Below are 25,549 nucleotides of genomic sequence, written 5' to 3' on the forward strand. Positions count from 1 at the left end.
GCTGTATTTCTCTACAGCCAAAAAGACTGCCTACAGTTTCTTTGAATTTAAATGTTCCAGCTTGGCTGCTGAAGTTTGAAGAATGTCAACTTAGGACAGCAGGTCAGATTCACTGTCCTATCCAAACAGAAGTTATATCAATGCCAAACTGTCTCAAACAATAGAGCACAGTGAGCACTTCCAATCGAAAAAAGACATTTAGTGTCTGCCAGTTATGGTCAGACATGTGCAGTAGTGTTGTAGTACTCCATCAGTCTTGATCTCAAGACCATTCTAGAGGCCACTTTTTGAAGGTCTCAGTCTTGTCTAGGAATCGAAAGCATTTTTACGGTCTTGTCTCAGTCTCAGACTGGGCAGACGCTTTACTTTAAATCAAGACCACCACTGAAAGGCTCTTTTTCAAAGTCATTACTGTGATTAGAAGAAAAACATCCCTTTCTAAAAGAACAAATAATTCATTTGTAGTTTGATTTTTATCCCCCGGTTACGGCCGAAACCTTCCCAGTGTTACAGTCTATGTGAGCGACACACCCGCTGCACACAAGATGATTTTTCAGTGATATTTATGGTCTATGTTTTGTCTCAGTCTTACACTGCGTTGGTCTTCATCTTGACTCGGTCTCAACCCGGAAATGTCTTGGTCTTTACAAGACACAATTGTATCCTGCTCAATGGCCCATCAGGAGCTCAGTATTCCCACATGTGACCCATTGAAACATTCTCGACAAGTTTTCCTGTATATTATTTTATTTTATTATTTTTTTAATTGATTTGAAAATCTTGGCTAGATTGATTAACATGAAGCCATGTCTAGCCAGTAGATCAGGAAGTTAACTCATGACTGTGCAGGTGAATAAAAATGGATGAATGACTAACAAAACAAAGGAGGTGAAGACTTTGATAGCCAGAAGATGACACAAGTCTTCTCAACTCTGAATCAGAATAAAAATATATCAATGAATCATATTCCCATCATACTGTTTATGCAGCGACAATAAATCAGATAAAGAACACTCCTCTTCTGCAGAAAAACAAAAACACTCAGTTTCAAGAGGCAGACCTTTAATCTCTAATTACAATTGCAAATCACATAGAAAGAGCTAAAACAGCTCAAAACCAAATATACAGGATTTGGGTCATACAAATTTCATAAGGCAAACAAGGTTAAGAGACACACTTATGATGGATGCATATAATGAGAAAGGTCATTTATTGTCTTTAAACCTTCAATATTCTAATACATCACAAAGTAAACCTACATCATAAACACATTTTAGTTACTACATTACTTGCAGAAGCTCAGACATTAATCTCCCCCACCTTAATTTTCTCTACTAGCTTTCCCGACTCTAGTAACAAAAGAAAAAAAGACTCCCAAAAAATAGCTGCCGAGTTTGATGAAACATCTTTGGTGGCAGTCTCACTTCTTAAATAAATAGGATAAGGAAAGTGCATAGAAAGGAGTCTTTGTCAGTGAACATTAAGTTAGACAGCGATGCAGCGCTAGCCTGATTAAGATTGTTCTGTTTGAAATAACAAAATTAAGATTATAGGTGTGAGGATCACTGTTATTGTATCTCCCTGCCGTATAAGAGTTTTTGAACTGAACTCTTAACTCCTATAAGTTAGCAAAGGTTCATCTCTAAATAAGGTCAATATACACAGGACCGTCTTGAATGGATTACTCAGAGGTGCCCAAACAGTCGATCGCGATGGACAGGTCGCTGACTGATTCTCAGTCGATCGCGAGATGTTTAGTCAATATAAAATACAATTGTAAAATAGAAAAGTGATTTCAATTTCATCTCATTGCACTGTTTCCCACACACGATACCTGTGTTGGGAGCCCAAGTATACTTCCGACCTGTTTGTATTTAATTTTTCATTTATTCATGAAATTGCTGCGTGCATGAGAGAGCGAGCGAGAGAGAGAGAGCGCGCGCAAGAGAGAGAGTGCAGGCATGCGCAAGGACGTGCAGGTAAAACCGGGGGGGGGTAAATGTTTTACCAAAAAGTCATATATAGAAACTATGCTACGAGTATTAAGCGCATTTGATGTAGCTGCAGCTACTTTTCTCTGCTCCTCTCTGCTGTCATGACTGTGAGCATCGCGGGGCACGAGACACACCAACATACAGCGCACACGCACACACATACACACACACACTTGCACTGGAGCGCCAGCCACCACGCGAACCTTTTTACTTTTTACTTTTAGTGCTACAACACACAGTTGATCCGTGATCCGTACGGACCGAGGTGGGAACACACGTGATCCGGTCAAACGGTCGGTTGGACTTTACTCCGTTCACTCTCACCGTGTCTGCAGCTAATTTAACAAAAGCAAAATCATCTCACAGCAGCCTGCTGTAGTCTGTGAACATCTCCACACAGATTAAAGTTGTTTGTTGTAAACAAAATTAAGGGAAAAACACATGTGATATAAATACAAATGTAATATTAAAATGTAGCCTACCCTAAAATAAGAGTTTTAAAAAAAGTATGTCGATATTGCATTATTTTTATACAGAACTCTCATTTATTATTTTCTGTTTGTTGTTTGAGTATTAAATGCGTTTGTAGGCTGTTGGTAAAGGCTACGGCTCACTATGTGGACTGGTAGATCTCGGCAGACTGGCAACTTTAAAAGTAGATCTTGGTTCAAAAAAGGTTGGGCACCCCTGGATTACATGACACAAAACGCTGAAGCATGACACTATACAGTACATAAGAAAAAAGAACAGTATGAAGACCGGGTTGATATTGTTTTAGCCTAACTTCCCTAAATGGGAAGATTAACTGAATCAACTCTATCCACCGTAGAGAAAGGAAAGCCAAAGTCCATGCTGTTCCTTCTTTCAGGAGCCTCCGGCATCTTCACAGAAGTGTAGAAGCAACTGGGATTTCTACAGCGTCACACCCCAAAAACAACAACAGAGAATTAAAACATGCACCAGATATAGGAAGTGACTGTTATTTTATAAAAGGGCCATCATTTTAAAATACCTGCAAATGCGATCTCTGAACATGAACATTATGCATGAAGTGAGCAGCAGCACGAGAGTGATGATTATGGGAATCAGTGTCCAGTTGAGTTTGTGAGACAGATTTGCTGTTAAGAGAAAAGAAAACACTGTAAAAGCTCATATCCTACCAAGAGTGTTTATATCATTTGTAGTCAAAAGGTTCTCCTTTCACTTAGTAGGAGTCAAAGGCTAGACAAGACCAGATAAACATCTCATTTCAAAATATTACAGACATGAATAAGTACTGAATTGCTTGTGAGACAAGCTCACTTGATTAGATTTGAATTTTTCCTTTAAAAGTTAGTTAATTTCAGTATTATCACAAGAGATGTTGAAAGGTTTATCATCGAAGAAAAACAAAAGTAGCAATTGTTTGGTTTGCACTTCTTAGACAATTTAAATCCAAACAAAAGGGTTCAAAGTCGCCTTTTTACCCCGAGATCAATGAGAAAATGAACTCCACTCATGTCGTCGATGTATTTGACTCATGTGTCAAACCTCTCCAACTTCTCCCCCGTTGATATAATGTCTTACATGAAAGAGTAAAAAGTTTAGAGTTCCCTAGTGGCTCAAGTTTGACTTTTTCTGCAGTCCTAAACATCAAAAGCCAAAAAGTTGCACAGACAAAACTGTAAGCTAGCTAGTAATGGACCCACCAACCCAGTGAGAGGCGTTTGTGTGTGTGTGTCTGAGCTGCTGTGATGTGTGTGTGTACGCGTGTGTGAAGGGGAAAGAGGTTCTGTGAAAGAAGTCTCTTCTATATCAAAGTCTTGTGTCTGGGCTGCCTCCCTGCTTTTATTTCCTGCATCCTCTCCCCATCTTGTCTTATCCTGCCTGATTGTTGTCAGACACATTCTGTTCTGTTTATTTTTTCTTACATCCAGGTGTTCACCGTTTAGCCCATGTCGCTGTATCTTGTTGAAGATACTTTTCCCATGACTTAACCTGTCATGCCACTTCCCCTTAAGTCACACAGCCTGGGACAAATCTGCTGCTCAAAGTTCCCACCGACACATGTATTGTATGCAATTGCACCACGCCTAGATTTTGCATACTAGTGAACAGGAGGTTGAGTCACACCAGGAAACCTCTTAATAATGGCGTCCAAGATTCTAAATACAAAAAAAGTAATACACAGACAATAAGTTTCATTCACTCTTGACTATTGACTTGTACTTACCGTGTGGAACCCAGTCAGCATTCTGAGCACAGGATACTGCAAAATGAGGAAATTCAAATCATTGATGTGAAGTACCCCTCTCATTTAAGTCCAACAGGTGATCATACGTACCATTGCAGGTCCCTCTGCGTGGCCCACCCTAAGCAGGGACATCAGAGAAGCACAAATATATAAATAAAGATTGTATAGTCTAGAACAATGTATCTTGCTATTCTAAAGTGTATGGCTCTTCTTTGTAATCTTTCATGTGATGTTTCTCAGGGTGCACTAGGGTTGCATTACCTCAGAGAAACAGCTCCTCGAGTAGTAGATCAGCTCTTGGCAATTTTTGAGGAGAAGAGTCCGGTTGGTTTTCATCACCACCTGCTCTTCAATCTTCCCTCTCTGATTGGCTAGCACGTGGTGCTTAATTTAAAATAAGACCGACAATGACACCATTAGTGTTTGAATGATCTTCCAAGCCAGCAGAAGAAAGATGGTTTAAGATGAATCCACATAGAAAAGGTCTATATTCATTTCAACACAGATATTCTCAGTGAATTTCTCCTCAAGTTGTTATGTAACCAACAACCTTACGCCAATCTGAGTAACAACAATGGTCCAGTGTTAGTGGCCAGTTTAACCATAGCAAAAGCTAGTATGATGACACTAATTTAGCTATATTTTGCATAAAAGTTTTGGGAGCTGGCACATACAAGGTAAGTGATACCCAGCTGTTAAAAATAAATAATGATGTGTACTTTTTTATAGTAGCCTAATGGTACTGGATTGGGAATTTGAAACAGGAAGGAAGAAATGGAATAGGAACATTTGCATTTGTTGAGATTGCCAGGTGTTTTAAACATTGACTTTCAGGCACATATCTCCACCAGCATTTTCCTCAAAACACGTTGTACATGACAGAGGGTTAACGCTAAGTTAAACAATACATATTTTATCTGACATAAGACACAGGTGAAACTTATAAAGCAATAATAGCTGCAGTCTTTTCATGTGTGTGCAACATGTGTCATGTCCTCCAGAAACGGTTAAAAAGACCAAACTGAGCAATTCTGACTTGTTTAACTTACAGTTTTGTTGCTCCAATTGTAGTAACAACCAGTCTCCTCAAATTCTGGGACTCTATAAAGTACTCCTCCAGCATCACGAGAAACATTGCAGGGAACTTTATATCCACTGCAGAGCTTTAGATAGCCAACTGGAGAGAAAAAGAGACAAAACCATTACCAGAGCTTACATTATGTTCCAGATGATGATATTTTTATTCGCTAAAACACTCTGATGTGGATTTCCTTGTTGTTGATATGTTTGATGATGAAGAAATTCGCTGTTGAGACTGACTTGCTTTCAAAGAGTATAATTTTATTTAAGCAAGAAACAGAGTCACTGGTCACGTCTGACCAGGAGGATCAAGAAGCCAAATAATGATCTCTCGCGAACATACAGAGACAATTGCCTATATGCATCTAAACATCTGCTTTTCGTCATGGGTCATAAAAAACATCATGTAACACATCCATATCTGGCAATAAGAAAAGCAAAATAATGGCATCACAAAGAGCAGTTTTGAATCTGGTTTCTAGAGCTAACTGGGTTACTCACAATGGATGTTCATAAAGTTAGTGTCTAATTATCTTTTGTAACTTTGTCTTGTTGTATGATGTTTCAGCTTAGTTATTGGACATTAAATGAATCAGAATGTGGTGGGCACTTTTAAAATCGCTGCTCGCCCTGTGCACAGAGTCTACGCACACACAGAAATCAGCACAGCATCCTCCAAATCAACAGCCAAATACAAAATGTATCCTCTGATAGTCAAAACCAACTTCTCCACCTATTTTAAACAAGACTATACGTTCTTTTGAACAGACAAAATTCGCAGCATAATGTGGTCACACACATAGGCACAAATAGACAGAAAGAGAAATTTACACTCCAATCAGCCGGCAGTTTTAACTTTATCAGACGTTTTTCCTTTCTCTATTCCTACTCCCTAAATATGTACAGACTATCCTCGCTGGTCTCTCCACTTCTGTTAGAAAGCAGATACTTTATGTATAAACGTCCTTTATTAGGCTCATATGTATTTATATCAGATTAAACAAAAGTCCTCTTAGGGGCTCATATTTTATCAAATCGAATATATAAACGTCCCCTGAAACAAAGGGCTCATAGGTTTTTTTAACACTGATGAAGATCAGATTAAATAAACGTCCTCTGAAACAAAGGCTCATATTTTTATCAAATCGGATATATAAACGTCCCCTTAGATAAAGGGCTCATAGGTTGTTGTTGTTGTTGTTGTTTTTAACACTGATGAAGCAAAAATGTCCCCTCTTATGAGTTACTAAATCGCCTTTTAACCAATCACCTGCTATATATGCCTATTTAATAATACATCTATTCTATTTATCAATCACACATATACAAGAACATTTCCGGATCATTTAAACAGCAACAAAAACATTACTCAAGCCTTGTACACATATTCACATTCCAGCGCACAAACAAAACATAGACACAAACCTCCCAAACACATCTAAATCACAGCGCAAGACACAAACAGAGACCGTCCAGCAGCCTTCACATAAACACGTACACACTTCAGGCTGTATAGAGCCAAGGCCCACACCTCAACACGGCTCCAGCGAGCGGACACACATCTCAAAAACAGCCGCGCCTCAGCGAGCGCACACACATTTCAGTTCAAATTTTAAAGTCGACTCATTTATAATTTTCCCTCTATCAAAAAATGTTTTACTTTGGCCAAACTTTTAACAAATTGTCTTTTAACAAATTACTTCACACTGCATGCTTCAATGCACACTTTTTCCTTTACTCAGCGCTTATTTTTCCACTTTTCTCAAAACTCTTTTATCTTTATTCCTTATCTTCCCTTTTCATCTTTTTACTTCTCATCTTATAGTTTTTACTTTTCAGATTTCCCTGGCCAGGGATCCCCTTTGTTTTTATTTTATTTTTACTCAATTTGACTACTTCTTAAAGCCAACTTTCACTTCAGTGTCTAATTTACACATAATTTACTGTTAAGAGGATACGGGCCCTGTCCTGGTTAAACTTGCATGATTATTTAGCTAACTGGTCTCGTTACTCGTTGCGCTTTTACATACTTTTTAACTCAATAAACCCCAATTTAGACGGAGAATCACTCCAACATCAACACATCATTGCACTTCAGTTCTTTGACAAAGAAAGAAACACTTACGAAGTGATGGAAATAATGAACAAGCTGGAGCTGTGGTCCACTTCAGAAGGCCCCAACTGATCCTGTTCCCTGACGCCAAAATTGATGTGGATTTCCTTGTTGTTGATATGTTAGATGATGAGACTGACTTGCTTTCGTTGAGACTGACTTGCTTTCGAAGAGTATAATTGTGTTTAAGCAAGAAACAGAGTCACTGGTCACGTCTGACCAGGTGGATCAAGAAGCCAAATAATGATCGCTCGCGAAAGCTCTCATTGAAATTTGAACAGAATTAAAGTTAGATTATCTCAAAAACTTTTCAGAAAAAAAACATCTTAAAATGTAAAGGGCTATTATAATTGCTGTAATTAAATTTGTATTTTATTTTCATTTCATATTCAATAACAAGTTTTCGAAATACGCGACCGCATTCTTCCTTTTTGGTCGCTCCATGTCCAAGCTCCAAGTACCGTATTGGTCCGAATATAAGACGGCCTTTTTCCCCATCGAAATAGGTCCGAAAAAGTCGGGTCGTCTTATATTCGGGGTCTAGTATTCAGAGCGCAGCTCTAATTGTTCGCCTGTCCCTTTAAACACACATGAGCAGGGGAGCGATGACAGTGAGAGAGAACACAGCGGGGAGGAGGACGTGTGTGAGGAATAGGAGACATCGGAGGAGAAGTTTGGAGAGTTTTAGTTTAGCGGTAGTTTAGTTAAAAACGTTGCCTGTATTTCCTCTGTTATTTCAAAATGTTAAAAACATGTTGATAATATTGTTTGATTGTTAATCGATTTTAATGTTGAATCATACTGTACATAGTTCGCCCTTGTGAAACACTTTGTTTTGAAAAGTGCCGTAGGCCTATACCGATAAATACGGTATGTTAATTATTATTATAATTATTAATACAACAGATGTTTAATTCAATGTGTTTTTAATATTGTTATTTTCAAATAAAATGAAGTTCTTTAAAAAAAAGTTCTTTACAAAAAACAAGATCTGGTCTGCAAATCTTTTTTTTCTAAATATGAGTGTTGAAAAACGGGGGTCGTCTTATATTCGGACCAATACGATAAATCCTTTTATAGACGGTGACTCGAGCGGCGGCTGGCTTCACCGCAGTCATTCGAGCCACAGCCGGCTGATCCCAGCGAGGAGGACGGCTCATTCCGCTGAGGAGTTCATTATAAATGTAGGGTACTCACTGAGCAGAATCATGTAAAATCCACGCATTTTGCTGCTTGACACGACGATCACCTTGAAATACTCTTTAGAGGACGGGACACGGTCTTTTATATGGCCATACCACGGACTTCCCCTAGATTGTTTACGACACATCCCACCTTGTGGGGGCTTTTTGCAGGTTGTGTTGTCATCATGAGATGGTGTCTCATTGCCACCTGCAGTCAGTTGGTGATACCTACACTTTCAGTTTTATTTTGAATGTGCCTGTTGTTTGTGTGTGTGTGTGTGTGTGTGTGTGTGTGTGTGTGTGTGTGTGTGTGTGTGTGTGTGTGTGTGTGTGTGTGTGTGTGTGTGTGTGTGTGTGTGTGTGTGTGTGTGTGTGCGTGTGTGTGTCACAGGTCAGAAAGTGTTTTACTGGTGTGGCAAAAAAAATCTAAACTCGCCCATTCACTCCTTTCGCGCCGTTATCAGCCGCAACATGATACAATGTTTGCCCCACACACACAAATACACACACACACACACTTGACTCCCCACAGTTCGCCAAGTCGGGTGACGAGGTTTTTATAGGTTTGGTGACGTAGTAATTCACTCCTATACGTAGTACTGTACTCCACATCGGGTTAGAGTTTTTCAAACGGAAGGGCAGACACTATGCACATTTCTAACACAATATTTCAAATTTCAATACTTTGTACTCAAATGTCGAGATTGGGACTTGGATTGATCCATAACACTACTTAATACTCAAATACAGAGGTTTATAGTTGAAAAAAGTGGTTTTAGGGTTTAGTTACTCCGAGGTGGTGGAGTTGCAGCTATTTTTGATTCATGTCTTCTAGTTAACCCTCGACCAAAGCTGAATTTTTCTTCTTTTGAAAGCCTTGTTCTTAGTCTTTCACATCCAGTCTCAAGAACCTTTCAGCCAGTTCTAGTTGTTGTGGTTTACCGCCCTCCTGGCCCATATTCTGAGTTTCTATCTGAATTTGCAAAATTTTTATCAGATTTAGTCCTTAACAGTGATAGAATAATTGTTGTAGGTGACTTCAATATCCATGTGGATGTTGATAATGATAGCCTTAGCACAGCTTTCATGTCACTATTAGACTCTGTTGGTTTCACCCAGGGTGTAAATGAACCTACTCATCGTTTCAACCATACCCTGGATCTTGTTTTAGCTTATGGCATTGAAATCCATAACCTTACAGAATTTTGAAAGAATATGGCGCTCGACCAAAACGGTAGAATCCCGTTTATTCTGGCAGGGTAGTCATAGAAAATATATGAAGGCTCTACGTTACGCTCGAGCTGCCTACTACTCCTCTCTAATCGAGGAAAACAAAGGCAATCCTAGATACCTTTTGAGCACTGTAGCCAGGCTGACAGAGAGTCATGGCTCCATTGAGCCTTGTATTCCTTTAGCCCTCAGCAGTAATGATTTCCTGAGCTTTTTCAACAACAAAATTCTAGACATCAGAGACAAAATTAGTAATCTCCTGCCCTTACCTGGTGCAGATACGACTGATATGGCAGGGACAGTTCCAGGACCAGATGTTAGTTTAGACTGTTTTTCTCCAATCGACCTTTCAGAGCTATATTCCATTTTTTCTGCGTCGAAGCCGTCAACCTGTCTTTTAGACCCAATCCCAACCAAGCTGTTTAAGGAAGTCTTTCCCTTAAACAGCAACTCTATATTAGATATGATCAATTTGTCTTTACTGGCAGGCTATGTACCACAGGCATTTAAAGTAGCGGTAATCAAACCTCTACTTAAAAAGCCTACTCTAGATTCAGGAACTCTAACTATAACTATAATTATAACTATAGGCCTATATCCAACCTTCCTTTTATCTCGAAGATCCTGGAGAAAGTGGTAGCTAATCAGCTGTGTGACTTCCTCCATGACAACAGTTTATTTGAGGAGTTTCAGTCAGGATTTAGAGTCCACCATAGCACTGAGACTGCACTAGTTAAAGTTACAAACGATCTACTTCTAGCTTCAGACAGGGGACTTCTCTCTGTGCTCGTCTTGTTAGATCTTAGTGCTGCTTTTGACACCATTGACCAGATCCTATTATACAGACTAGAACATTTACTTGGAATTACAGGGACTGCTTTAAGTTGGTTTGAATCCTACTTATCAGACCGATCTCAGTTTGTTAATGATGAGTCCTCTATGCACACTAAAGTTTGCCATGGAGTCCCACAAGGTTCAGTGCTTGGACCAATTCTTTTTACATTATATATGCTTCCTCTGGGAAATATTGTGAGGAAACACTCCATACAGTTTCATTGTTATGCAGATGATACTCAGCTTTATGTATCAATAAAGCCCGATGGCACCAGTCGGTTATGTCAGCTCGAAACGTGCCTTAAGGACGTTAGGACCTGGATGACCAGAATTTTTTTGCTACTTAACTCAGACAAGACTGAAGTTATTGTGCTAGGCCCTAAAAACCTTATAGAGACTTTTTCTGGTGATTTGACTGTCCTTAATGACATCAGCCTGGCATCTAGCACCACTGTTAGGAATCTAGGAGTTCTATGATCAAGATATGTCCTTTAGCTTTCACATTAGGCAAATTTCAAGAACAGCCTATTTTCACCTTCGTAATATATCCAAGATCAGGAATATCCTGTCGCAAAATGATGCAGAAAAACTAGTTCATGCATTTGTTACCTCCAGATTGGATTATTGTAACTCTCTTTTGTCAGGGTGCTCTGGTAAGTCTCTAAAGACTCTTCAACTAGTCCAGAACGCTGCAGCTCGTGTACTGACTAGAACTCGGAAAAGGGACCACATTACGTGTTAGCTTCTCTGCACTGGCTCCCTATACAGTCTAGAATAGAATTCAAGATCCTTCTTCTCACTTACAAGGCTCTAAATGGCCAGGCACCATCTTATCTTAAAGAGCTACTAGTGCCGTACTGTCCCTCGAGAACATTACGGTTCCAGAATGCAGGCCTGCTAGTGGTACCTACAGTCTCTAAGTGTACTATGGGAGGTAAAGCCTTCAGTTATTGGGCTCCTCTCTTCTGGAATCGTCTTCCAGCCGGGGTCCGGGAGGCAGACTCAGAGGCAGCTCTTAGTTATGTTGCTATAGGCTTAGACTACCGGGGAGCTGGCACCTTGAGCTCCTCTCTCTCTCTCTCTCTCTCTCTCTCTCTCTCTCTCTCTCTCTCTGTGTGTGTGCATATACAGTACATCATATTACTGCATGTATCTATCTGTAAATCTCAGTCACTAACCACCTACTTTCCTGGGAGCTCTTGAGCTCTCTTAGGCTCCTCGAGATCGTTGGTTGACGGCCTGCCAGAATCCCATCTCTCCCCCTATCCCTTTCCAAACCCGGCGCAGTCAAGGCCTGTGAAGGCTGTTTCGTCATGAGCCGGGGATTTCTGCCTTATTTCTGCCTTTTAATAAGGCAGTTTTTTCTTACCACTGTAACTTTTGCTGCTCTGCTAAAAGTGCTCATGATGGATAAGCCTGATCTTTGTAACATAACAATGAGTAAGGTCTTTTTACCTGCTCTTTTGTAATGTTAACAGACAAAGAGTAAGGTATTTTACCTGCTTTTTGTAAAGTGTCTCGAGATAACACTTGTTATGAGTTGACGCTATACAAATAAAAATTGATTGATTGATTGATTGATTAACGACAGGCACACAGCTGAAATGCGCGCGGATCATGACGGTCTTCGGCTCCGTGCACACTTCTTACCAGTTTCTCCTGTCTTGACTGATGTATCTCCCGACTAGTTTTACCTCTGGTTATTGTAAAAACAGTCAATTAAAATTAATATTAACTGATTTTATTTACAGATGGTTCATTTTTAGGTCACCCAGAGGTGAACGTGTTGTGTTGATCACCTAAAAGCTTCAGCGTGACATCACTTCTAAATGCAGTAGCCTGCTGTTGCGCTTTTATCACCAGCTTTCATCAGACTGTAAATATATAACTATTACTGAACATTCCATTCTTAAACAAAAACGATATCACGCCCAGATCAAATGTTTTTTCTGACATGTTTTTTCTGACATATCCGCCGCCAGCACCGAGGAGCCACGCGGCCTCGGGTGCGGGGATCTCAAACCGGTAATGATCCTTCCGCAGGTTCACCTACGGAAATGCCCTGGTGAACCTGCGGAAGGATCATTACCGGTTTGAGATCCCCGCACCCGGACCTCTGTATTTAACCATGCAGCAGCGCTTCCTCGAATTGCGCACGGAGATGGCACAGATTCATGGCGCACAAAAAGTCAGTGACAGAGTTAGATTATGATATTGTGGACACGGAGAAGAACGGACTGCCAGACTCATATCAAAAGTCGTTTAACTGAGTTTACTTAGTTGAAGAACGTGCACTCCACACAGAGCTGATCAGACTGCAGTGCGCAACGCTGAAGGATCAATTCAAGTCTGTTAGTTTGGAAACATGTAATCATTTTATAATGCCTCACACTAAAATACCCGAAGATGACTTCGGTCTTGCATCAAAGACACTCTGTGTGTCTGTGACAACTTATTCATGTGAGCAGGTTTTATCTGTAATGAACCTTAACGAGTGCAAACTATATATATATATATATATACAGTTTGCACTCATTAAGGTTTTATATATATATATCCATGTGTTGAGTTATAGTGATGTCTGCAAAATTAGTCCGGCCCACTTGAGGTCTCATTTGAACAAATCCGGCCCCCGACCCAATAGAACTTCGACACCCCTGATTTAAACCACATGTTTGATAAAGAATGGCTGTACAATAAGTCATTATTCATTTGCAGACTAACCTAAAACAAGGGTAATTGTTCCCTTCTTTTTGACATTATTCCTTTATTTTTTATATAGAACCTTTTTTTATATTATGTACAATGTAGACACTGTTATTAGTCAGCAGGGACTCAGGACCACTTGTCTGCAGAGGCGAGACAGTGTTGCTGGTAGTGGCTTATAGCGGGTCGATGTACGACCACTCCCTTTCTTTAACCATTTCAATGGAGACCTCTAACTGCTTTTTCACCGGCTTGGAGTATGGACATCTCTCGGCCCTGCAAGAATCAGGATCGGTATCTGACATAGAGTGGAGCACGTCTTGCTCCATGTCAGAGTTTGGATCACTTTCAGTGACATCCTTCTCCTGTGTCCAGGCTGGAGACGGGGTCTGGCGGCTTGTTGTTTTGTTGTCCGCTTTGTGTCTGGTGCCGTACACTGAGCTGGGCATGGGCCGAGCCCTGAACGCCTGCCGTTCCTCTTTGGGTCCCTGCTTCCCCAGCTCTGCTGCAATCTTCGCCTCCCTCTTTCTTCTCTCCCTTTCTAGGAAATGGAAAGGCTGTGGCGAAGAAGAATTCGATCCCTGGTTGCTTTTGTCTGTGTTGCTGTTATTGTTGTCACTTCTGCTTCGGTAAGAACGCTGACTGGAGCGGCGGCTGATGACTTTGAAGAGAGGAACATTTATGTGTGCTGGTGCAGGTGATGCCCTGAACTGTTTCTGGCATTCTCTGAGCTCTTCCAACTCTTGTCTTAGCAGTGTGTTCTCTAGCTCGACCTCAGAACGAGTCCGCACCCGGTGCCTCTTCCTCTCCTCCTCTCTCAGCATCATCTGAAAGGGTTTGGGCACGGTCACCTTGGAGTTTGAGCGGACCCTGACCCCACTTTGACGGGACTTGTTTTCCCGCAAATTGGAAAAGGAGGCCTTTGGCTGGAACCGAAACTGCTTCTGTGTTGTCAATTCTTCAGGGCTCAGAAGGATCTCTCTGGAAGAAAAAAAAGAGTAAAGTTATTGATAGATAATTTGTCAGATTCCAAATGTACAACCTTGAATACAGCCCAATGACATGGCTGCGTTTTAGCCTCTCAAACGAAGAGTGATGCCGGATGAAAATGGCAGTTCCGTAAATATGCTTAATAAACAGATGTATTTTTGTCTCATATACTTCACCAACCTTCCAAAGGGTTGGTCCCAGTCATGAGATCTTCTTGGATTGTCCAGCTCTAGTTCCCCCATGCTGTCCGCCCCACAGAATTCTGATTGGTCAGAACCGCTCGATGCCTCGTGGAAGTCCAGCTCCTCCTGGGAGTTGATCCTCTGGAGTTTCCTCACTGAGCCGCTACTTTAGGATTAAATACAAGAATTACACTTCTGTAAAGTGGCTGTGCTCATAAGCAAAAAGACACATTTTAACCTTCCAAAAATGATAAACTTAATGTATTCATTCTGAAGTAACACTGAAAATGTAACACTTGATAGTGGGTCATGTAAAGGTACATTTAGAGACTGTATGCCATTATCTACCTTACTGACAGTCTGGCCTCACTGTTCTCTCCTCTTACGACCCCCCCGTCGTTCTCCTTCCGGCCCTGGCTGATGTACATCCTCTCCAGCTCGGCCATGTTCCTCAGGTGAGCACTTTTCAGCTCCTCCAGTCGTCTGTAGTACTCCTGGTTGGAGAAGAACACATGCTGCTCCCTCTGAAGGCCGTAGATTTCCAGGGACAGAGACCTGCGAACCCTCCTGCACCCTTTTGCCTCCTCATTGCACTCTGAACTCAGGTCATAGTTCTGAAAGGCGGAAGTTTTATACACTTAACATTTGGAGGATGCATCCAGTGTCATCAGCATCCTATATCATAAGTTATAACCCTTTGCTGTTTAACTATCAGTAGAATAAACATCATTGGTAAAATCAACAAAATGGTTTACAAAATGCTTCAAAATGTTTAATTTCACTTTGGTTCATTTTTTATAGTTTTTAACTTTAATTCTGCGGTTTACAGGAATTTTTTTAAGCCTTAGAAAAAGTTCTCAGTTTTAAAATACCCAATTGTTATTAAACATTACAATGTAATTATTCACTATTAACCAGAAATAAGGCAGAAATATAATTAAGTAATCTTTTCTATATTCTTGTCTACAATGGGATTGTGAATTCTAAAGGAAAAGAACTATGTTCTTGTATTTTTTGAAGACATTATGTAGGATTTGCAAAACGATTTCCTTCATCATTGATGTAATAACTACGACGGAGGATTAGGGCCACGTTAAAAAAAATTATATATTTTTTATTTCGAGATTAAAGTCGTATATTTACGAGATTAAATTCGTACATTTACGAGTTTAATCTCGTAAATTAATGAGTTCGAGACCAGCCTGCGCGAAAATGATGAAAGTAGAAGTCTTTAAAGATTAAAAGAATAAAGTTGTTATTTTAGTCTATATCAGAAGAGCAGCAGCATCCTGTTCTCAAATGACAAACATGGAGCATCTTGTCAGGTTTCACTAATAAGGAAATAGGTTACTTCCAGTTTTCACATCCTTGTGTATCTGTAAAACTGGTTCTGCACATGAGACATCAGTAGGTGTGTTGGGGCTTTCCTTATGCAGATATGAAACTACGCATGCTTTTTGGCACATCATCTCCCCATTGTCATAAAATAACGCAAGAAACTGTGGCTTTTCCTTAGAAAGAACCACACTGACTTGGAGGAAGTTGTCTGCAGAGGAAAATAACTGCGGTCAAGCCAGCCGCTCCTCGCTTTTACTTGGTGAAGTGAGCCGCCCCTAAATTTGAAGTGCTCACATATTCTGATCTTTATGGTAAATGCTCCGGACTGCAGAGCGAGCAGGAGTAACAGACAGAGAGAGCGATTTTGCCCCGTTATTAATCTCATTTTTTATTTTTTTTGAAAGTGCTAAATGCCTAGGTCTTACGTCTTACCATAAAACTGGCTATGAGATACACGTGTATGAAACGGGAGTAAACCGATTACTGTACAGGGAATATCTTCGCAGAATAATTCTGCGAGTCTGCGGTAACTTCCGTTTTTCAAAATAAGGTGTTCACAATTTAAAAAAAAAAAAAAGTTTTCTTGGAGAAAGAAATAATTACCGGTATATATATTTTCTGACATAAGTAGACAATGATTCTGATATGGTTGGACTAAGTACTTCCTTGACTACATGCACAAGTAATATAAAGCACTTTTACTGTGTACTTTGTGAGAAATCCATTGTCAAAGTCCATAATAAATCACTATAATGACTCTTTTTTATGACTTTGATGTCTTGTAATAAAGAATTCTTCCATAAGTAGAAAATGATTCTGATATGGTTGGACTTAATACCTGTGCATGTAGTCTAGGAAGTACTATGAAGTACTTTTACTGTGTACTTTTTGAGAAATCCATTGTCAAAGTCCATAATAAATCACTATAGAGTCTTTTTTCTGACTTTGATGTCTTGTAAAAAAGAATTCTTCCATAAGTAGAAAATGATTCTGATATGGTTGGACTTAGTACTTCCTAGACTACATGCACAGGTACTATGACACAGCTCTCTGCAGTGTTTTGAGTTTAGTACAGGTGCATGTAGTCTAGGAAGTACTAAGTCCAACCATATCAGAATCATTGTCTACTTATGGAAGAATTTAATTTAAAAAAATATCAAAGTTAGAAAAAAAGAGGCATTATAGTGATTTATAAGGGACTTTGACAATGAATTTCTCAAAAAGTAGTAGTTCATAGTACAGGTGCATGTAGTCTAGGAAGTAATAAGTCCAACCATATCAGAATCATTGTCTACTTATAGAAGAATTTGTTTTTACAAAACATCAAAGTCAGAAAAAAAGACTCATTATAGTGATTTATAAGGGACTTTGGCAATGCATTTCTCAAAAAGTAATTCATAGTACAGGTGCATGTAGTCTAGGAAGTAATAAGTCCAACCATATCAGAACCATTGTCTACTTATGTAAGAAAATATATATAATTATTGTTTTCTCAAAAAAAACTGTTTTGTTTTTTGTTTTTTTTAATTGTGAACACCTTATTTTGAAAAACGGAAGTTACCGCAGACTCGCAGAATTATTCTCACATTAACTTCCCCGACCTCCGAAGCTATTCCCTGTACTGTATTCTGTTTACTCCCGTTTCATACACTTGTATCTCATAGCCAGTTTTATGGTGAGACCTAGGCATTTAGTACTTCACTTCACTCTCTCTGTCTGTTACTCCTGCTCGCTCTGCAGTCCGGAGCATTTACCATAAAGATCAGAATACGTGAGCACTTCAAATTTAGGGGCGGCTCACTTCACCATGTAAACTCGAGGAGCGGGTGGCTTGACCGCATTGGAAAATACTTGTAAGAGTTCTACTTTCATCATTTTGCGCAGGCTGGTCTCAAACTCATAAATGTACGACTTTATTCTCGTAAATTTACGAGTTCAATCTCGAAATAATAAAAAAGAATGTTTTTATTGTCGTAAATAACTTTACTGTAAAATATAGCTTGTTGTTTGTATGTTCATAAAATTCAATGTTATGGATGCAGTTTTTAGTCATTTGTATGCTACAAAGATGTAGGCTATTTTATATAAAATATATATCTCAATATCTTGCCATTTTGAACAATAATTAAAAATATGTACAACTTGCTGAAGTAAACTTCCAACTAAAATGCCAATATGTTGAATATTATTACATATTAAATCCCCCCCTTCTTTGCAACAAACTAACAAGCTCTTAGGAGTAATAATGTAGCCTATTTTTAAAGCCTCACCTCAATGCCACAGTCTTCGTCCCCAACAAAGAAATCCTCTCTATCCCCTCCATACAAAGCTATTAATTCTTTGTTTTCCAGAGAGGGTGATCGGTACATGGCTGAAATCTTCCTCCTTGTTTTTTTCCAAACAAAAGTCTCTCCACGAGCAGCCTGATGCAGAACCGAGCCTCCCAGTCTGCACACTGACCTGGTGAATGATAGCAGGACAGCAGCAAAGATTAGCAGACGCTGCACTGACACACGAACTCACACACAGACATACGGAAGACTTTATCCTCTTACCATAAGGAGGAGACTTTACTGTTGTCAGGGGTAGTGTTGGACAGATGGCCCATATGGTCCAGAGGCTTTTCACTGAGGACAACATTCAAAGTCAGAAAGATGTCCATTTGGGTTCTCCCAATCTGATTTAAAGATTAACTTTCTTGATAAAGTGCTTGTAAACAGTACCCTGCACCTGTTGCAGCTTGCAGAAGGTTTGCATGAGCGTAGGTGAAGACATTAAAGGGCACCTCACCGGTGACTCAAAGTATATAAATCATATGATTCATGCATACATTGTGAAACCACACACACACACACACACACACACACACACACACACACACACACCATCCAATCCCCACACCCCCATCCCCCAAACCCATTGTGTACCAGACAATGATATAGATAAGGCATGGACCTAAGTACCTACGAAAATAAAATAAAAACATAATAAAAAGAAATACATTTAAAAACTAGACAGTAAAAATAACAACACAGTAAAAGGACAAAATAAAATGGAGGAGAAAAAATAATAATAATAATAAAACAGACAGACTAAATCTCCCAGCCCCATCACCACACCGCCCATGGATCCCCTAATAAATCTGAACATGAACAAGACCATTACAGCAAGTTACAAGGATTATTATTCTGATTTCCTCCATGATGATATCTACAGAAATAGCGACGAAAATAGTACATAACATGTTTGTATAAGAGGAGACAAAGGGACAGAACAAAGAGGCTCACATAATATGTACAGTATGAGTTTAGAATTCACATTCACACTCATATAAATAATTAATTACAGATAACTATAGCAAACCACAGATATTTTGGAGTAGCTTTGACCAACAAGTAATATTTAATGATTTGGCACAATGTAATCGAGCTGTGGAGAGCTCCATTTGGGCAATATCTCACTAAGTGGAGAGCCATTCCCTCATTGTCAGTGCACGCGGCTGCTTCCAACAACATGCAACCATTTTTTTTTTGCAGCTGTTAGACCAGCTCACAAGAGGCGTTTGTTACTTGTGGTAAACTCCAAGGATGAGGCGTCATTAAGCAGAAGCGAACCAAAATAGAGGACAATGCGCTTGAGATATTTGACCAAAACCTCTCCACATCTGGACAAAGCCAGAGCATATGAACAAAAGTCCCATTTACATTGTCTGGACAGAAGTCACAATATGGATTATCTCTGAATTTCATTTGATATAGTCTTCGGGGAGTGAAATGTGACCTGTCAACAAATTTGTAATGAATCATTTGATGGTTTAAATTCCTAGAAGGCAGAGATATGTTTAGCCAAATAAAGGGCCAGTTCAGATCTTGAGAAAAGTTAATGTCCTTTTTCCACAGGTTGTTAAGTGGTAGCGGTTTGAAGAAGGCCTCTGTTATAAATATTTATAAAGGTCAGAGACAATCCCACTGTTTTTACCTCTTGTGCCTAATATTAATTCAAGAGGGGGATTATTAAGATCTGTGGCCCACGGTACACCATGAGCCTGCATCGATGCACGCAATTGTAAGTTAAAAAAAGTGCCTGTAAGGTTATAGGAAATTTCTTGATAAAGCGTTTGCAAACAGTACCCTGCACCTGTTGCAGCTTGAGCGTAGGTGAAGACATTAAAGAGCACCTCACCGATGACTCAAAGTATATAAATCATAGAGCAAAACAGATATCAAAAAATCAATTAGAAATAAAATTAAAAATATATTCTTAATTTTCAATATAATGACACTTGAAGTTTATTTTATCATTTAAAAAAAAAACATGTGCATTGTTGACCTAGCTGCTCCAGTGACATACAAGCTCCCAGTCCTTAAGCTTCTAAACACTCTTGCAGGGAGGAGTGCCTGGCCTCAGTTCAGCTGCAGGTTTCTTTTTGGAGGATTTGATGGGTGGTGACATTCCAGATCCCACTGTGCTAATCTGTTTACTGAAGTTTCTCATCACTGTCACTACAAGTCCTCTCAAGTCCTCAGCCCACGCTAAAGCAACTCTCTGTCTCTCCATCTGTCTCCTGTCTCCCTTTATTTCATCTCCCATCCATCTACTCGAGAGCGTGAGACAGAGGGGTGTGAAGGAAGGGAAGAAAAACAACAAAAACACATGAGGAGTAACAAAGAACGAGGAGAATGGAGATAAACTGCAAGACAAGGGAGAGTTAAAGACGTGGAACAATGGAGAAAAAAAAAAGAAAAACATTGAGAAACAAGAGAAGAAAAAGGAAAGAGCTCCAGGGCAATCCTTCACAATTAAGAATATAACATGTTGAAGAACTGAAAAGTTTTACAGAAAAGTTTAGGCTCACTAGTAATTGTATCCTTTCTAATATTATACGATAATTTAAGGCATTTTATGAGTACAGAGATAATTCTCTGCTTTTGTGGCATTGGTTTTACTTTAATTTTGGATGCATTTCTTCCCTAATAAAACCCCTTTTTTCTCAATGTCTTTTTTTGACTTGAAAATGCTTCATCTTTATTTTAAGTCTCACTGCGAATAGCACCTCAGGACAATAAAAGTTTCACGCCCAGTCTGAAATATAAACTTAAATCTGCAATATCAACCTGATATTTTTGGAATCTACCAACAAAAAAATGAATCAAACTTGTATATCATGGCATTCTATCTTTTTTTTTTTTTAAAGAACTCGCAACAGGGATATTGATATCTGACATGATCAGATAGTCTTACAGCAGAACTAATACTAAATAACTGTTTTCCGGAGCTTTACTAAAAGGCAGTTTGTGCAATGCAACATCGGTCCACATGGTGGAGCTGTTCTCCTTTTTTTTTTGACATGAGAAGCTTTCTGCTATTTTACTGTATTTAATGTACAGTATATCAACCCTATTTTCAAATATGAGAGTATTATATTAGACTACCTAAGAGTCATCATCATCATGTGCATGAATGCCATGAAGGGAAATTGTTACTTTTTCAATGAATACCTTGATATGCAACAATAATCGCAGTAAAAGTATTTGACCTTTATTCAAACCGCAAGCTCTGAAAAAGTGTTCTAGAAGTTCAACGGTTTTCCACCACAGCCATCCAGGTACAGACTCCCCTTTGTGTTTGTGTACTTTAGTGTGTGCATGTCTTGTGTGTTTATGCATGTGTGTGTGTGTGGGTGTGTGTGTGTGCGCACAGTTTGTGTGTGTGTGTGTGAGAGAGATTAGAGAGAGAAATGACACTTGTTGATCAGGATATACAGAGGGGAACATCGAACAGTTCAAATAACAGTCTAAGTAAAAATATATGCTTAAAACACAAAGGCCTGTAAATATAATGCAGTGTTAATGTGTCTCCACTGTGTATTGAGATATTTTTCTTTTCAATCAGATAGATAAAGGACCCTTCACAATGAACATCACAGATTTATGCCATTGTTGAGAATCAAATGTTTCTGTAAGTCGTCTGTATGTGTGTCCTGCTTTCCGCTGGTCCTCTGGAGTGTTGGCGTAGGATGAATGGTGCCAGTGTTCGGTCAGAGTGGGGCTGAGTAAACAGTCATCACAAGCTTGGCCGTCCTCTGCCTTAGAGAGCGTTGTGGCTGCACAAAGTCACAGTTCAGATCAGCTTTTTTTGTAGGACAACAGTAGAGATGATACCTTTTTTAATTTTCATTTGAAAGGAAGTTGAAAGTTCAAATAGAAATATGTGTATTCAATTTAAATTGATGGATTCATTTAACTCAATATTTCAGGTGGATTATACTTTTGATAAAGTATTTAACATTTTTGATTTCAAGTAAAAAGAAACTGAAAGACCATTTTACCTTAACTAGTTCATTTCACAGGAACTTTAATTAACTTAAAGATTTAAGTACAACTGACTTGATGTCAAGTTTATTTGACTAGAAAATTGTATTTCTTTGGACACAAATTAATCTCAACTTATCTTAGTTCAGTTAACTTAAAATTTTAAGGCAGCCCGGACACTAACTTTTTTAAGTTATAACAACTAGTTTTTTTTTTTTTTACAGTGTACGATAAAACCCTTTCTAAAATTCAAACTTTTTATTCATTTTTGTCAAAAGGAGCTCAGGAGGCTGTTGAGAGGCATTTTGCTACGTATTTCTTATCTGCATGTGCCCTTACAGCCACTCTACCTTACAGAGAAACCACTTGGTTTCTTGTAAGAAGGTAATGTTTCTACGGAAATCCCCCTCAGTGGGTGCAGACACACCAGCTCAGTCTGGCACATGAACAAACAAAAAGACGTGGACATTGAAGCAGCAGTAGAGTGACTCTCGTCTGCAAACTGCCTCTTCACAGCAGCTCTTTAACAACCTGTTTGTTTTTCAGAGGGATACTCCACCCACACATCAACAAGCTCCGCTCATTAAAGTCCTCAAATCACTTCTGTTACACACACTGGCCTTTGAATGGGAGGCTGGTTGCAGCCTAAATATATACGAAACTGACAAACATGGCTTGTTTCCTGTAGACAGGCATAATGGGGATGCAATGAAAGGTTAGAGTAAATGAAGATGGTTTTTAACTTGGGAGAAATCAGTAAACGATTTCAGGTAAGGTAAAAAATCTGTTTCAGAAAAACAAAGCTGAAGTTTAGTGTGTCCACTTACTTAACAAATAGTGTAAATGGCCTTACTGACCTAAAATAATGTGGACTGGCTGAAACTCTTCCATATTGGCGCTGGTGGCGCAGTGGTTAGAGCATGCGCCCCATGTATGGAGGCTACAGTCTTCTAAGCAGGCGGCCTAGGTTCAAATCCAGCCTGTGGCTCCTTTCCTGCAAGTCATTCCCCACTGTCTCTCTCCCTGATTTGCAACTCCATCCACTGTCCTTTCTCTCAATTAAAAGCCAAAAATAAATTAAAAAAAAAAAAAAAGATACTTAACTTATATAGTTAAGTGCACAGCCAGACTTACTAACAATATTTTTTTAAACACAAGCACATTAAACACCCTGATTTATAAAAAAAAAAACATTGCACATTTTGTGTCACCTTCATGTAACTTTTCATAATGTCAACATAGTGACAGCAGCATTATCTGCTATTTTCCAGATCTTAAACATTTTCTAATTTCTCTAAAATGCACAGCATGCTAAGTAGATGTGAATGTACTGACAGTGTTTATATGACTACAGTAGCATCGTTAGTTGTTCTTCTAGTTTTCAGTATAGGCTCTCACATTTAGAGTAAAGAAGGCATTGATTTAAATATTATATATATTTTATACAGAAATATAATAACTAGGGCTGTCAAACAATTACACATTTTAATCAGGATTTATAGGTAATTATTAATAGTTAATCGAGATTATTGCTTGTTTGAAATTCCATTATTTCCCTTTTTTCTTTTCTTTTTTAAAATTATTTTAATGAGCTTCAAAATTCCACCTCAGAAACCAATGGAAGATTTCACTGAGACTATGCCCATGTTTAAATACAGCCTATGATTTGTGTGCACACACAAAGGAATGAGTTTCATGTATTTAACCCTTTCTATCTCCAGCATTCATGTCTGCTTTTAAGTAGCACAAGAGAATGGCAACATATAAATCTTCTTCGCTTGATTCTTTAAGAACCGGACACATGTCTAAAGTCAATTACAATTTCAAATGACTTTAAAAGATTGCATGCAAACTACTTCACACCGTCACACTTAAAATGTAAAAATAGGTTGTTGTTTTTTGCATATTAATAAATCGTAAGGAAGACAGTGTGCAGAAGTTTGTTTGCAAGAATATATGGACTCATCCTTCTACGCATACAGTTTTAGTGAAAAAGATGTGAACAGTTTTAATTGACAGTTTTAAGCACTAAAAAAATGCTTAATTTGCATGTTAAGAAAATTATTAGCCTGTTTTGCTATACGGAATAGTTGATTTTAACATAAGGGTCACCCTGACAGGGCAAATAGCCAACAACAGTTTAGGACTTTGAAGTGTAACCTGGCAACTCAGATTTGAAGGGGGGCCCATGCCACCCCTGGTCACCCCTCTGGAGTGTAATGTGATGATCATTTATTTAGTCTAGAGTATTTAGAACAAACAAAAAAGGATCGGAAAATACTATTAAGTTAGTTTTAAGGTGTTTGAGCCGAACTGATGACATTACACATCCTTCCTGGTTTTATTCTCAACTGTGACGGCGGACACATTCCAGTGATTCCTTTTGGGGTGAAGAGTTTGCAGTTTTTGCTTTATCTATTTATCTCTGCTCTCCTGTGGCTTTTTTTCCCACATTTTACAGAATGCCTTGTGACAGCCCTTAGAGAGCAAATATAACCGTGCTGGAATTTTGGTTGGTGGTTTCACATGAAAGAGTGATAATGAAACAAAAGCTTGAATATCACACATAAAAATATATATATATATTCATGGGATCCTGCACACTGGCCCAGTATTTGTTCAGTATCTTTACTCGTATGTTGTTATTTTTTCTTCCTCATTCCCTGGCTCTCACAAGAACTCTTGCTGCAGGCAACACATACGATTTATGTCTTTTTATGCCTTAAACTCCCCAGCCACACGTCACCTTTATTGTTAAAGTTTTCTTTGCAACAGTAAAAATATGCTTGTGAGAAAGTGCTGCTGTTTACTTTGTGACTGAAGGAGAATGGCAGGATGTATTTTTCCTCTGCAGAAGGTCAGGCCGGTTTTGCTTCAGGTTTATGTATATCAAATATGCAAAGCAAACCAACATACAGAACAATCAATAGCTTTTATAATTGAGCTTCTCACTTGGAACTGAAAGCATTGTGGTCAGCCATCACTACTTCCAGATAAACTTATATTACCACAAACTTGTTTTGGTCAGGCTCTGATGCTCCGGATAGCACACAGGAAGACTCGTGCAACCAAAAATACATTTTTTAGATTGTTAGTTCAAGTTTTGGAAAAGTAGGGGAAAATGCAAGAAAACAAAAGAGATCCTCATAGTATTTAAAAATTGAATTTTTGAGAACTGTTTCTGTGCTACAGATGCTATTTTCAAAAATGAATCTCCACAGTGATACAAAGTAATATTACCAACCAAGTATAAAGATCCATAATGTGTCAAAATAAACTTTAAATCTGTCTTGAAAATGTAATCATCAACTTGATTCAGTTTTGGGGTTTTTTGAACTAAAAAAAAATTAATAG

General features: G+C 38.9%; 2 protein-coding genes across 3 annotated transcripts; both read right to left on the reverse strand.

Annotated features, from left to right (window-relative positions):
* Positions 1-870: 870 nt before the first annotated feature.
* On the reverse strand, positions 871-12,247 carry LOC136180408 (uncharacterized). Its single transcript, XM_065959844.1, has 7 exons — positions 8,618-12,247; positions 5,277-5,404; positions 4,489-4,611; positions 4,318-4,345; positions 4,207-4,242; positions 3,007-3,112; positions 871-2,906 (listed from the first exon to the last, which is right to left on the reverse strand). The coding sequence occupies exons 1-7, from the start codon at positions 8,748-8,750 to the stop codon at positions 2,783-2,785; spliced, it is 678 nt and encodes a 225-aa protein (XP_065815916.1). The 5' UTR covers positions 8,751-12,247; the 3' UTR covers positions 871-2,782.
* A 474-nt stretch (positions 12,248-12,721) lies between these two features.
* LOC136180353 (protein FAM161A-like) lies at positions 12,722-18,396 on the reverse strand. Of its 2 annotated transcripts, none has more exons than XM_065959553.1 (4): positions 18,155-18,396; positions 14,895-15,160; positions 14,545-14,709; positions 12,722-14,355 (listed from the first exon to the last, which is right to left on the reverse strand). In XM_065959553.1, exons 1-4 carry the CDS (start codon positions 18,251-18,253, stop codon positions 13,551-13,553), a joined length of 1,335 nt encoding a protein of 444 aa, XP_065815625.1. In that variant the 5' UTR covers positions 18,254-18,396; the 3' UTR covers positions 12,722-13,550. The 2 variants fall into 2 exon arrangements, with proteins under 2 accessions (XP_065815625.1, XP_065815624.1); XM_065959552.1 differs by having other exon boundaries at positions 14,545-14,712.
* Positions 18,397-25,549: the final 7,153 nt, after the last annotated feature.

This window comes from Labrus bergylta, chromosome 10 (assembly GCF_963930695.1).
Source record: "Labrus bergylta chromosome 10, fLabBer1.1, whole genome shotgun sequence".
Taxonomy (NCBI): domain Eukaryota; kingdom Metazoa; phylum Chordata; class Actinopteri; order Labriformes; family Labridae; genus Labrus; species Labrus bergylta.

Bases quoted from the DNA above. Each gene is read 5' to 3' on its own strand.
- LOC136180408 (XM_065959844.1), bottom strand. From the start codon at position 8,750: ATGTGTCGTAAACAATCTAGGGGAAGTCCGTGGTATGGCCATATAAAA. The intron at 4,612-5,276 runs GTAAGTTAAACA...TTTTAAATTAAG, and splicing joins ACAATTGGAGCAACAAAACT to CACCACGTGCTAGCCAATCA. The intron at 3,113-4,206 runs GTAAGTACAAGT...TTCTCTTAACAG, and splicing joins TGCTGACTGGGTTCCACACG to CAAATCTGTCTCACAAACTC.
- LOC136180353 (XM_065959552.1), bottom strand. From the start codon at position 18,253: ATGTACCGATCACCCTCTCTGGAAAACAAAGAATTAATAGCTTTGTAT. The intron at 15,161-18,154 runs GTGAGGCTTTAA...TCCGCCTTTCAG, and splicing joins ACGAAGACTGTGGCATTGAG to AACTATGACCTGAGTTCAGA. The intron at 14,356-14,544 runs GTTGGTGAAGTA...TTTTTCTTCCAG, and splicing joins TGGGACCAACCCTTTGGAAG to AGAGATCCTTCTGAGCCCTG.